The sequence below is a fragment of the Eriocheir sinensis genome, chromosome 32, assembly GCF_024679095.1.
Source record: "Eriocheir sinensis breed Jianghai 21 chromosome 32, ASM2467909v1, whole genome shotgun sequence".
NCBI lineage: Eukaryota > Metazoa > Arthropoda > Malacostraca > Decapoda > Varunidae > Eriocheir > Eriocheir sinensis.
The window spans coordinates 14440970-14454785 of NC_066540.1; the positions used below are offsets into that span (position 1 = coordinate 14440970).

Consider the following 13816-nt stretch of genomic DNA (forward strand, 5'->3'; position numbering starts at 1 on the left):
TGTCAAGATTTAGCGTCCCTTTTCCAAAATAATTATGTATTCTTTCTCAGTGCGTGCTTGTGTGTTTGTGTGTGTGTTTATGTGTATATGTGTGTGTGTGTGTGTGTGTGTGTGTGTGTGTGTGTGTGTGTGTGTGTGTGTGCAAGTATCCTTCCGATTTGAACAAGGCTCATTATAATCGATCTCAGGTTACTGTGTGTGTGTGTGTGTGTGTGTGTGAGTGTGTGTGTGTGTGCGCGGTGAAGAGGAGGGGGGTCTGTTCAAGATTCTTTTCTTCTCCTTATTTTTTTTTTCCTCTTTAATCTGTAATTCCCTTTTCAGTTTTGTTCCTTTTCTGCCAAAATTTGTAAACTAAATCCCTAACTTCTCCTGCTTCTTCCGTTCGCTTCAAACACACATAAATCCTCTCCTCCCGAAATTTACCTCTCTTTCGGCCACCTCTTTTGATTCTTTTTTGTAGGAGCAGGGAGTAGCGGGCTTTTTATTATTATTGTTTCCTTTTTTTGTGCCCTTAAGCTGTCTCCTTTGTTGTAAAAAAAAAATCATTACATTGCTATTACCTCCTGTTTATCCTCTATGAAGTGCTGCTGTAGCTTTCTCTCTTGGCTCGCTCTTTCTACCCTGAGGACTCCAAGAAAAAGTGTGCTAAATCCTCCCTTTCTACTCCATTAACTAAATATTTCGTTTCATCGCTCGTCTGTCTTTTTTTTTTTTTTTTCGTGTACACCTATAGCGCCGGTAGGCTTTTCTTCAGGGGCCTAGATGGTAGTCGGCCCCAGCCCGTCATGGCGCAGGCAAGTGTTTATAGTGGCGCCATTCTTATCTTTGCTTCTAGATCCTTCCCAGCTTGAACCCCGCCAAGTTTGACTCCCACCCAACCGACCTCCCGCCCACCACGCCTCACGCCCAACCCACCTCCCGCCTAACAAGCCACCCGTCCACCACGCCTCCCGCCTGACACACTTCCCGCCCACCACGCCTTCCGCCTGACACACTTCCCGCCCACCACGCCTTTCGCCCAACACGCCTCACGCCAAACATGATTCCTGCCTAACTCCCCTCCCAATCAACGCGCTTCTTGCCCAACACGACACGACACGACTCACCTAGGGTCATCAGCACCAGCGCCCCCAGCACCATGAGGATCGTCTGTACGAAGTCCGTCCACACCACGGCCGTCAGCCCCCCGGCGATGGTGAAGGCGGCGGCCACGACCAGGAGGAAGAGAATGCTGAGGTAGAGCCACTCCGCGCTGCTCTTGTTCAGGGCCAGCTGGATGAACAGTGCCCCGGCGTACAGGTCAGCCTGGGGGTACGGGGGAGTGAGGTTAGGGAGGTTAGGAGGAGAAGGGGTGGTGGGGGTTGGGTTGTGTGGAGGGGGGCGGTAGGGTTGTGTTGGGGGGTGGGGACGGGAATGGGAAAGGGAGGTCAGCCTGGGGGTACTGGGGAGTGGGGTTAGAGAGGTTAGGGGTGAAGGGGTAGTGGGGTTGGGGTGGGGGGGGGGTTGGCGGTAGGGTTGTGTGGGTTGGTGGGGATGGGAATGTGAAGGAGAGGTCAGCCTGGGGGTACTGGGGAGTGGGGTTGGGAAAGTGGAAGGGGTGATAGGGGTAGAGTTGTTTGGGGGTGGGGGTAGGGTTGTGTGGGGTGATGGGAAAGGGGGTGGTCAGCCTGGGGGGTAGGGGGAGTGATATTAGAGAGGTTAGGGAGGTGGAAGGGGTAAGAGGGAATGAGATTAGGGAGGTTAGGGGAGGTGGGGGAGAGGTATGTGGGGCGGTGGGGTGTGGGGGGCGGTGCGGGGAGGGGAAGGTAAGGGAAGGGACTGAGGGGTGCGGGGGAGTGAGGTTAGAGAGGTTTAGGGGTGTGTGGTTTCCATCAAATAATTTTTTTTTTCATGGTTTGTTGAGTACCTTCGGGCTTGCGGATGCCCATAGTAAAGCAACAAGTGTCATAAATTTACCGTATAACGTAATGGACAGTATCCGACCCCATCGCCACGCGGACCGTGCTCCTGGAACGCGATCAAAACAAGGCACTGGACTATAGGTCGGCTTACCCGAGTCTGAAGTGTGCATTATCGCGCAACGGCAACCTGCAGCCACGCGGCGTGTCCGATTTACTGCAGGCCAGCCTATGCATAGTAAACAGTCTTCAGTGTCAATAGTGTCCAGGCAGCAATAGTAAATACCGTCAGTTATAGTCGACTAAGAATAGAAAAAAATATTAGTAATGTCGCAAATAGCTGTTTTGTTAATTAATAAGGGGGATGTTAAAGCGTCTTCCATTTAGCGTAACCTGTTTTTGGGTCGTGATCTGTAGAGTCCCTTATAGAGTCCCGACTACCTAAGATTTGGACGCCATTATTGGGCCTGTTTTCGCCGTGCTTTTCAAACGCCATCACACGCTCTCGTGGTGAAAACAGGACCAATAATGGCGTCCAAATCTTAGATTGTCGGGACTCTATCTATCAAGGAACTCTACAGATCACGACCCAGAAACAGGTTATGCTAAATGGAAGAGGCTATTAATAGGGTTTTGGTTGTTAGTGAGTCACGTAGGACACGAAGTAATGGGATAAAATTGAATAAATTCGGATTCATCAGGGACATGGGCAAGAACTGGTTTATCAAAAGGGTGGTGGACGAGTGGAACGGGCTTGGCAGTCATGATGTGACAATACGATAGATACGAAGACAGATAAAAAAATAGATAAACTGATGGATAATGAGGTTAGGTGGGGTTAGGTTCACAGGAGCTGCCTCGTACATGCCTGCCGACCTCCTGCAGACTCCTTATGTTCTTATGTTTATGTGACTTTGGGGTGGATTGAGCAGGCAGCTGAAGGTGGGTACGGGCATTACTTCACATTATTATTGAGCATCAATTTTAAACTATCTTCCATTGTTTTCAGGGACAGTGAGTTGCAGTCTTTTTATTTTCATTTTTCCTCCATTACCAAACAATAGGAAAATAATGAAACGGCTATATTCTCCGGTACACTCCTGTTGTGGGTACTCACGGATATCTTGGTGAATATGTACAGCAGCAGCGCCAGGAAGGACAGGTAGACACGGATGCGTTGCCCCCCGAAGCGCAGTCTGAGGTACTCCGGCATGGTGTACACCCCGGCGGCCAGGTAGACGGGCACGAAGAGCCAGCCCAGCATCATGATGGTGTAGATAGACTGCGGGGAGAGGGAAGGGATCAGGTAGAGAGCTCGCCTTAACCCGGCAGCAGCGACGGGCCAAATTTGTGCCATGATATAAACCCCCCAAAAATAGATGATACATAATCTGATCACAAATGCTTTGATATATATTATGAAATGGTTTGTGTGAGAGGTGATTTTTTCTCATTTTTCTCGCTTGGGGGAACCATTAAAAAAACATGATCCCCGCTGCTACCGGGTTAACCTGTTGACTGTGGATTTCTTACAAGAAGACATCACCAAGCTACAGGAGTGGATCAAAAAGTGGCTGCTATAATTCAGTGAAGAAAAATGTAAAGTACAGCACACCAATACCACATGGGAAACACTCCACTATCCACCACAGGGGCAGAGAAAGACCTGGGAGTGTATGTTTACAGGCTACCAGTGAAGGCCAAATTCGTGCCATTTCGCAGCGGACAGGCTAAGCGATCACAATGGCGTAGAATCCTTCCACATATATATCCCTATACAGGTGCCGTTCCATGACGTTACGCCGCGCCTCAGGCTGCCACGTCGGCCAGGATTGGGTGCGAGGTGGAACAAGGATTTGGGCCCAAGACTGGTATTATCAAACGCTTCGGGTCCTTGTTACGACTATTTTTTTTAAGCCCAGAGGAGCCACGTCGGATTGTCACGCGTGTTTGCCAGGTCTAGAGGAAGCCTTGATAAACTACCGAGGGTCATGAAACCACCCATGGAGACCCCGACAACTTCTGCGAGAGCTCAGAAGAGTTTAATAATATGGACCCATGCCTCCTTAGTTTGGCCCTTACCTCAGACATTTGATACAGGCTTTTAATACCTAAACAAGTTCAGTTTTTCTACTCCAAACTATCCCGAGGACTAGAAGGGACGGTCAAATGATAGAAGCAAAGAGATGTAGTGAAGACATTAGCGGGAGTTATTTCTGGGTCATCCGTCATCCTCTTCGCAAGACTCTGACGTCCTTGATGAACTGATTAATCAATTGTTGCCTCCTCTTTCGTGCACACGGATATTGACAAAGGTAGGCAGTGGGGAGCGTGTCTAAACAATGAAACATTATAGAAACTACACACACACACACCCTCGCATTCATTTCGATACAAACTCAAACTCAGGTTCGGGTTAAACCCACAATTTGTTTTTATTTTTTCGGTTAATGCAAGGCCTGAATCCGCTTTTTGTCCTAAACAAACATGTTGGTCACAGACACGGAACATTGCTTAGCCTAAGTAGCCTGGCCCTGCGATAAGGACGGCTGCCTACGGTTTTGTGTGCAGCTGTGTGAGTGAGCAAGCACGGTGTGACCTACACGAGGGCCTGCATAGTGTATCGGTGAGTCGTCAAAACTCTTCCTCGTTCACCAACGCACTACTTTTAACCCATTTTCACAGTTTTTACCACATAACTGTGTCTCAGCACAAACAACTATACAGTTCTTACCGCTTGGGGCCCTCTGACACCAGCAGGGGGCATTGGCTATAAACAATATATGATAAATATCACAAATAAGAATCTAAATGGCCGCCCCCACCGGGACATGAATCCACCTCTACCCGCCTACCGTCCAGTGTCACTCTAGAGACCCTACAGGCTATAGAGCAGAGGTTCTTAAACTTTTTGCTATCACGCCCCCTCCAGGAATAGGTCCTCCCCCCACCCCCTTGCGTATATAGATAAAATTCCCTCCCAGGTTTATTAATTAACCCGTAAGCTGCTGTACGCCTCTCAGGCGACATGTCTACAGGGGACTGCTGAACACCCCTTGGAAGCGCTTAGTTCACATCACTCCCATAAAGCCCCAGAGAACTGTACGATCTTGAATCTTTTTTAGTAGTTAGTTTAGCCTCTCATGTTGAATATATTGCAACCGTCATGTGGATCCTGTCATTTGTTTGTTTTCAGGCCTTAGAAATAATGAGTGTGGCACTGTGTCGAAAATGACGCTCATGCTCGTCTTCTCCACATCTCTGGCGTAAAAGGAGTCTTCTGTTATACTGTGATTATATTAATAAACATAGTGACAGAGAAGGCCAACAGTAATGAAGTGGGAGAAGCTTAAAAATTAATAAAGTGTATCAGGAACTGAAAAGTAGCGGCAGGGGAGACGCTCTCACGTTGGCAACACTGCTTCTCGCTCGCTGTGGGCCGCTTGTGGGCCACACGTATTTTCTGCCTTAAATTATAATTTGTATAGTTAATAGTAGTGAAGAATATATGTTGCTCGTGGAGATAACGCGTAATGTATCGGTAACATCAGAATAATTGTGATGCAGAGTGACGACAAACCGGCTTGGTTGGCTTGGCTGCCGTCAGCCGATAGAGTCGGTGCACCGGGTGGCAGTGTCAGATGCTCCCGCCCCTCACACCAACCACTTCCAAAGGCCAAAAAGGAGGTTAATCGAGTTCCAATGAGTGTTCTTTAAGGTTCACGGTACAGAAGAAGGCTCACACTACCACCAGGGTCATAAAAGTACCCCTGGAAATGCCCTAAACTCCCACGAAAGACTAGTAAATTACGTGTTCTTGGGCGCAGAAATGTTTAAATTTATGGCCCACAGTGTCTGTCGGTATCCTCCCCTCCCCTTCACGAGCCGTCACCCGACAAGGGCCTCTGGTTCCTCCTCGGAAGGACATATGTATACGCGCTTCACCCTGACGGGCTCCATATAGCCCGTGTCCCCACCCTTGAGGTAGAGACAAATATTAAAAAAAAAAAAAAAAAAAAAATGTTTACGGTATCTTTTCACATTAGGGACAGAGTACAAGTTTTGCATTGTGCATCCATTATTTGTCCACCAGTACTTGCCCCCTGAACGTAAACACACAGGCACGTTACCCCTTGCTCGTAGAGGTTGACCGCCAAGCCCGAGGCGGCTCCAGACCCCGCCAGGCCGATGAAATGGCCGGAGCCGATGTTGCTGGCGAAGAGAGACGCGCCCACCTGCCGGAGAGAAGGTGGAGGAGTGGAGGAAGGGAGAGGGGAAGGAGGAAGGGAGAGAGGGTGAAGGAGTGCAGGAAGGGAGAGGGGAAGGAGGAAGGGAGAGAGGGTGAAGGAGTGCAGGAAGGGAGAGGGGAAGGAGGAAGGGAGAGAGGGTGAAGGAGTGGAGGAAGGGAGAGGGGAAGGAGGAAGGGAGAGAGGGTGAAGGAGTGCAGGAAGGAGAGGGGCAGGAGGTAGGGAGAGAGGGTGAAGGAGTGGAGGAAGGGAGAGGGGAAGGAGGAAGGGAGAGAGGGTGAAGGAGTGGAGGAAGGGAGAGGGGAAGGAGGAAGGGAGAGAGGGTGAAGGAGAGTTTTCATCTACATAATTTATATATACACTTTCACCTCCAAAGCTGCAATTATCAACTAATACACCATTTTATCATTGTTATCATCATTATCACTACTACTACTACTACTACTACTACTACTACTACTATCTCTACGTACGGGGAGCCAGTGCATGCCGCGCGCCGCTAGAAAATATCCCGACACCGTTCCTCGCTGGCTCTTGTATGATGACTGCAACAGAACAACAATAGCATTAACAACAACAATACTGATAGAAAAGTAGTAATAATAATGATAATAGAAGCAGGAACAGTAGTAGTAGTAGTAGTGGTCAGTTGCGCTGTTGGTGGTAGCGAGTGTTCTAACAAACATACAAAGGTCATGGGCACAAACGAGACACATAAAAGAGGTGGTTGTGTGTATGTGCGTGTGTGTGAATGTTGTACGGCGTGAATAACATTTACGTGTTGGTGTGTGTGTGGAACAATGTGTAGAAGGAGTGTATAGCAGGACGAGGACAGACAGTAGAAGATAAACAAGTGGCAAGAGATAAACAATTAGACGCACATGAAAAAGTGAGACGGGAGCACGAACGAAAACGTTGACATAGTAAGAACGAACATTAGAGTCTGTGCTGCAACGCCACATTTTCTGAGGAGTCACCGGGTAAGAGAGCACGCGATTTGAGCGGTGACTGCTACAGACAGCCCTAGACACATCGAAAGCCTTTGATAGAGTCTGGCACAAGTCTTAGCTCTCTAAACTGCCCTTTTTCGGATTCTATTCCTCTCTCTGTTCCTCTATATCCAGTTTCCTTTCCGGCCGTTCTATCTCTGCGGTGGTAGACGGTCACTGTTCTTCCCCTAAACCTATCAACAGTGGTGTTCCACAGGGCTCTGTCCTATCATCCACTCTCTTCCTGTTATTCATCAATGATCTTCTTTCCTACAAACTGTCCAATCCACTCATACGCTGACGACTCCACTCTGCATTATTCAACTTCTTTCAACAGAAGACCCTCTCAACAGGAATTACATGACTCCAGACTGGAGGCTGCAGAACGCGTAACCTCAGACTTTGCTATCATTTTCGAATGGGGTAAAAGGAACCTTGTCCTTCAGTGCCTCAAAAACTCAATTTCTCCACCTATCAACTCAACACAATCTTCCAAACATCTATCCTCTATTCTTCGACAACACTCAGCTGTCACCTTCTTCAGCACTAAATATCCTCGGTCTATCCTTAACTCAAAATCTTAACTGAAGACTTCACATCTCCTCTCTCACTAAATCAGCTTCATCGAGGTTGGGCGTTCTGTATCGTCTCCGCCAGTTCTTCTCCCCCGCACAGTTGCTATCCATATACAGGGGCCTTGTCCGCCCTTGTATGGAGTATGCATCTCACGTGTGGGGGGGCTCCACTCACAGCTCTTCTGGACAGAGTGGAGTTTAAGGCTCTTCGTCTCATCAGCTCTCCTCCTGTTACTGATAGTCTTCTACCTCTTAAATTTCGCCGCCATGTTGCCTCTCTATCTTCTATCGATATTTTCATGCTGACTGCTCTTCTGAACTTGCTAACTGCATGCCTCCCCCCCTCCCGCGGCCTCGCCACACGCGACTTTCTACGCAAGCTCATCCCTATACTGTCCAAACCCCTTATGCAAGAATTAACCAGCATCTTCACTCTTTCATCCCTTACGCTGGTAAACTCTTGAACAATCTTTCTTCATCTGTATTCCCTCCTGCCTACGACTTGAACTCTTTCAAGAGGAGGGTAACAGGACACCTCTCCTCCCGAAATTGACTTCTCTTTCGGCCGCTCCTCTCTACTCTTTTTAGGGGCAGTAATTAGCGGGCTTTTTTCTTCATTATTATTTTTTAAAGTCCTTGAGCTGTCTCCTTTGCTGTAAAAAAATTAAAAAAAAAGGAGGAGGAGGAGGAGGAGGAGGAGGAGGAATGGTGGTGGTAGTAGCAGAAGCAGTAGTAGCAGTAGGAGGAGGAATAAGAGGAGTTGTAGGAGGAAAAGGAGGAACAATGCCCTTTTTTTTGCTGGTTGGCTGCCGGGCGCCGGGCATCCACTCTCAGGCCAGCTGATTGGTCGCACGACTCTCACCAGTAGGTTGCCTTGAGCGGACCGCGGACAGCGTTACGAGATGGCACTTATCGATAAGGCTTCAGGCCAGCGTTTCCAACTTATCGTACACACCGTACTGTATTTTCGTAGTTTCTGACTGATATCTAAAGCAAAAACAAACAAACAAACATCATTAAATAACAGTTTCAACGCAAACTTTAATGTTATTTCATTATTTGTGTAGGTACTAGAGTTTTGAGGCTTAAAAATTATAAATACAGTGTGGTGAATACGATAATCTGGCAACGCTGCTTCAGACCCAAAACTATCGCACCTACACACATAACAATACTGAACTAAAGCGAATGTTGAAACTGTTAATTAGTGATGTTTTTTTCTTCAATAGCTATGGGGCAGAAGTCGGAAAATACAGTGTGCGATGAGCTGGTAACACTGCAACTGAGTCAGGTGTGAACAACAAAACTGCCGTACCCAAACCTAACCTTACCTGTCTCTGAACTTCCCCAGAAACTTCCCCACGTGTAAGGCTGGTGTGTGTGTGTGTGTGTGTGTGTAGGTGGGTGGGTTTGTATGTGTGTGTGTGTGTGTGTGTGTGTGTTTACCGGTTACCGCGGGCGAAACAAGCTCCAATGTGTCCAGTGTTTATACTTGAAAAAAGACGAGGAGGAGGAAGAGGAGGAGGAGGAGGCAGAGGAAGAGGAGGAGGGGAGAGTTGGGAAACATCACAGCGACAATTTGTGATCATTTCTTACACTTGCGTCTAAATTGCCAAGCTTTTTTTTCTCTCTCTCTCTCTCTCTCTCTCTCTCTCTCTCTCTCTCTCTCTCTCTCTCTCTCTCTCTCTCTGGAGTTGGATATAAGGAAGAGTGAACACGAGATGATGACGACGTATAAGAAGAGAAAGAAGCAGAAGAAGAACAAAAAGAAGAACAAGAGGAATAACAAGAAGAAGAAGAAAAAGAAGAAGAAGAAGAGGCAGTAGGTAGGTCAGAGATGAGTTAGCAGAAATAGAAGCAATTACCATTATTACTAGTAGTAGTAGTAGTAGTAGTAGTAGTAGTAGTTCTAATAGCAATGTTATGTGAAATGAAAAACTGCTTCACTACTACTACTACTACTACTACTACTACTACAGCAACAATAAGAACAACAACAACAATAACAACAACAAATAACGAAGCGACATGTGGCAACCCCCTCTCGTTCAACATTACAACATGGACCTCACTATAATGACCACCTAATGGCCCCGCCCCCCCCCCGCCAACGACACCCCTCAACGCCGGCAGCCTCATCGCCGCCCTTTCACCCCCCTGACCACCCCCAACACCCCCCTCGCTCCTTGCTTCCTTGGTGTTGCTACTGATAGACCGCCTCAACAGGGTCACGCTCAGGGAAATCCCCAAGATGAATTCCCCGAAAGAAAAAATGAAGAGAGAGAGAGAGAGAGAGTTCTCCTCTCTCTCTCTCTCCCTCTCTCTCTCTCTCTCTCTCTCTCTCTCTTAATATGAAAGTGGTGGTTGTGATAGTAGTAGTAGTAGTAGTAGTTGCAGTTGTAGTAGTGGTGGTGGTGGTGGTGGTGGTGGTGGTAATAGTAGTAGTAGTAGTAGTAGTAGTAGTAGTAGTAGTATTATTATTATTATTATTATTATTATTATTATTATTATTAGTAGTAGTAGTAGTAGTAGTAGTAGTAGTAGTAGTAGTAGTAGTAGTAGTAGTAGTAGTAGTAGTAGTAGTAGTAGTAGTAGTAGTAGTAGTAGTAATAGTAATAGTAGTAACAGTAGTAGTAGTAGTAGTAGTAGTAGTAGTAGTAGTAGTAGTAGTAGTAGTAGTAGTAGTAGTAGTAGTAGTAGTAGTAGTAGTAACAGTAATAGTAGTAGTAGTAGTAGTAGTAGTAGTAGTAGTAGTAGTAGTAGTAGTAATAGTAGTAACAGTAATAGCAGTAACAGTAGTAGTAAAAGTAATAGTAGTAGTAGTAGTAATGGTAGTATAAGTAATGGAAGCAGGCGCAACAAGATGATGAAAAACAAAAACAAGAGTAGAACAAGGACATAAACAATCATAACACAAACAAACAAACAAACAAACCCAAATAAAGGCGTCTTCTAGTCTAAGACCTCTTCTATTTACAAGGATCCGTTTAAGATCACTGATCTGGCTGGAGAACCCGTGTTCTATTTACCACCGAGATCTGGATTATCATGATCTGGGTGATCCTGATCCTCGTCTGCCTGATCCAGAGGCCGAGGAGCGGGAGATATACAGGCCACACCGGCGTGAGCACGTGCTCGTTATCGTGTATCTCTGGGTGCTGCCAGGACCTCACGCACCACACACCCCATCCCCCATGCTCAAGGGGGGACAGTAACCACTCTTAGTTAACGGAAAGAATCCGGCCTGAGCGGGGCTCGAACCGCCGCCTGTTTGGCCGTGAATCCTTGCAGCGTGGAGCTCTAACCGATTGAGCTACCGGAGCGGTGTGTGTGTGTGTGTGTGTGTGTGTGTGTGTGTGTGTGTGTGTGTGTGCGCTTCGCTTTGATTTGTCGCTCTGCGTTCTATTTACGAGAGAATCCAGCGCTCAAAATCACAAACACGAGAGAGGAGGGGGAGGACCTGGATCGCGTGCTCGTGCAGGATAAAAATAAATAAATAAATAAATAAATAAATAAATAAAATAAGATAGTCAAACAGAATTCTAAGCTGATTTTTCACATGTACGAAGTGAGGATGAGGGAGTTAACATCGGTGCCTTAATTCGCCTGTTTGAAAAGCCTCTCGAAGGATGTTCATGGCCTTGGTTCATGGACTGTTTTGTAATGCTAGTGATAGTTTTGCATGACCAATGAATCTTGAACGGGAAAAATAACCCATGGAAACCCAATTCACCTCCGCGGCCTTGGAAAATGGGCGTGATGGGAGCCGATACGTTTAGGAATGGACCGTAATAATCCGCCCCAGGCTGGAATTTACGTGCGCAGCAGCAGACATAACAAACAAGATCGAGAGAATACAAAAGAGGTGATGCTTCCCAACCTGAGAGACTAATCGTATACAGTGGGAAGACCGGAAGGGTTGTGCTGCCGTCCTTGGAAGAAAATGAAAGGAGGAACATGACCGGTGTTCAGGATGATGGTGGGAACAGACAAAACTGATAGAAAAGACGGCATTGTTGCTAAGAGACGGAGATACAAAAGGAGTAAGAAGAAAGGAGGAAGAAGAAAGAAAGAAGAAGAAAGAGTTGACATGCTTGCAGAAGTTGTAGTGTTAGGGATGATGAAGGGAGTAGACAGAATTGATAGGAAATATGACTGTTTGCATGGGACGGAAGGAGGAGGAAAAGGAGGAAGGAAGAAGAAAAAGACAGGCAGATGACATGATTGCAGTGTTCAGAGCAAGAGAGGAAGGAGACAGTTAATAAACATGTTTGGGCGGGACAAAGGAGCAATAAGAGGCAGAAAAAAGAACAGATTGAGGTAACATGATTGCAGCGTTCAAAGCAGTGAAGAACGGAGATGAAATTGATAAGGAAGACCTGTTTGAAAGGGAGGAGGAAGGAAGAAGAGAGAGGAAACATGACTGATAGAGAAAATGTTTATGTGGGAACAGGGGGAGACAGAGTGAGATTGAGATAACATGATTGCAGCGTTGAAAGCAGTGAAGAACGGAGATGAAATTGATAAAGAAGACCTGTTTGTAAGGGAGCATCAGGAGGAAGGAAGAAGAGAGAGGAAACATGACTGATAGAGAAAATCTTTATATGGGAACAGGAGGAGATAGAGTGAGATTGAGATAATATGATTGCAGCGTTGAAAGCAGTGAAGAACGGAGATGAAATTGATAAAGAAGACCTGTTTGTAAGGGAGCATCAGGAGGAAGGAAGAAGAGAGAGGAAGCATGACTGATAGAGAGAATGTTTATGTGGGAACAGGAGGAGATAGAGTGAGATTGAGATAACATGATTGCAGCGTTCAAAGCAGTGAGGAACGGAGATTAGATTGATAAGGAAGACCTGTTTGTAAGGGAGGAGGAAGGAAGAAGAGAGAGGAAAGATGATTGACAGAGAGAATGTTTGTGTGGGAGCAGGAGCAACAGAGGAGACATAGTGTGAGTGAGGTAACTTGATTGCAGCGTTCAAAGCAATGACGCGAGGAGATAGCTGTTTGTAAGGGACGGACCGCAAGAGGAAGAAACAAATTAAAGATGTTTATGGTGTTTGAAGGACATGAAGCAAGTTTTCCACACATGTGCATGACCCGTGGAGTGTCCTACCCAGGGTGATAGATAGATAGATAGATACATACATACATACATACATTTGATAGATAGGAGAGGTAAAGAGTATGGGAGAAAAGGAAAAGATAAAAAAAGGAAGAACGAGAAGAAAAATGAGATAAAGCAATTATGCAGAAACAAAACACACACACACACACACACACACACACACACACACACAGATATACTTACATAAAGGCCCACAGCCAAAACACACACGAAGTAACAGGCTATGACCGCCACGTCAGCCCAGCCTAGCTTTGACCCTTCCCCAGCTAAGGTCAGCCCCTCCATGGTGACCTCAAGCACAGGAGTCAGCACGTCAGGACACACGCACGCACACGGGGGCCAGGAGAAGAGGCGACGCACATCCCCATCCACTGCACACGACCGACTCACTGGCTGGGAGTGGGAAGTCTGCCGCCGGGTGCCCGCGCGCGCGAGAGTAGAGAGAGATCTTAGCTCAGGTCGCGCATTCGCCTTGGGGGGGCAAAATCTTTCCGGGTTCGGCCCCGTTTGCGTATACTTCTTATCCTTCACTCCTGAGATCATGTCGGTCACTATTCGATGGCGTATAAGACTGGTGGCATGGACGCCTAGGTCTGGGTTGTGAAGGAAGTGGTGTTTCGAGGGGGCACTATCGCAGCTTTCGCCTTCCTAGAGTAACTTATTCGATTAGTTTAAAAATAATAGCATAATCCCGATACTGGTTAGAGTGACCGTGGTTTGTTTGTCACGGTTGAGTGAGGGTTGTTTTGTAACGGCCTGTTCACGCTATGCGGCGGCCAAATGCTTGTTGCGCGGTTTCTCTAAACTTAATTTCAGTTTTAATTTTCCGATGTTTTGTTTGCTTCAGTCGGTTGGGGCTGCACCGCGATAGCGTGTGGCGCCAAGTCATCAATAACTTTCCCGGGCGGTGAAAACCCAGGTGAAAACAGTGACGAGGCGGCGGGAAGGTGCCGGCCTGCCCGCCCGTGCCCAGCGACAG

General features: G+C 47.0%; 1 protein-coding gene across 1 annotated transcript in view; it reads right to left on the reverse strand.

The window, feature by feature from the left end:
• LOC127006201 (sodium/glucose cotransporter 5-like) overlaps window positions 1–13258 on the reverse strand; it is a 26307-nt gene extending 13049 nt beyond the window's left edge. The window contains exons 1-5 of the mRNA XM_050875779.1: window positions 13021–13258; window positions 6619–6690; window positions 6029–6133; window positions 3016–3180; window positions 1107–1305 (exon numbers count right to left, since the gene is read on the reverse strand). Of these exons, the coding sequence (XP_050731736.1) occupies window positions 1107–1305; window positions 3016–3180; window positions 6029–6133; window positions 6619–6690; window positions 13021–13122 (643 nt within the window). The 5' untranslated portion in view covers window positions 13123–13258. The remainder of the gene's footprint in view (window positions 1–1106; window positions 1306–3015; window positions 3181–6028; window positions 6134–6618; window positions 6691–13020) is intronic.
• Between the last annotated feature and the right edge of the window lie 558 nt (window positions 13259–13816).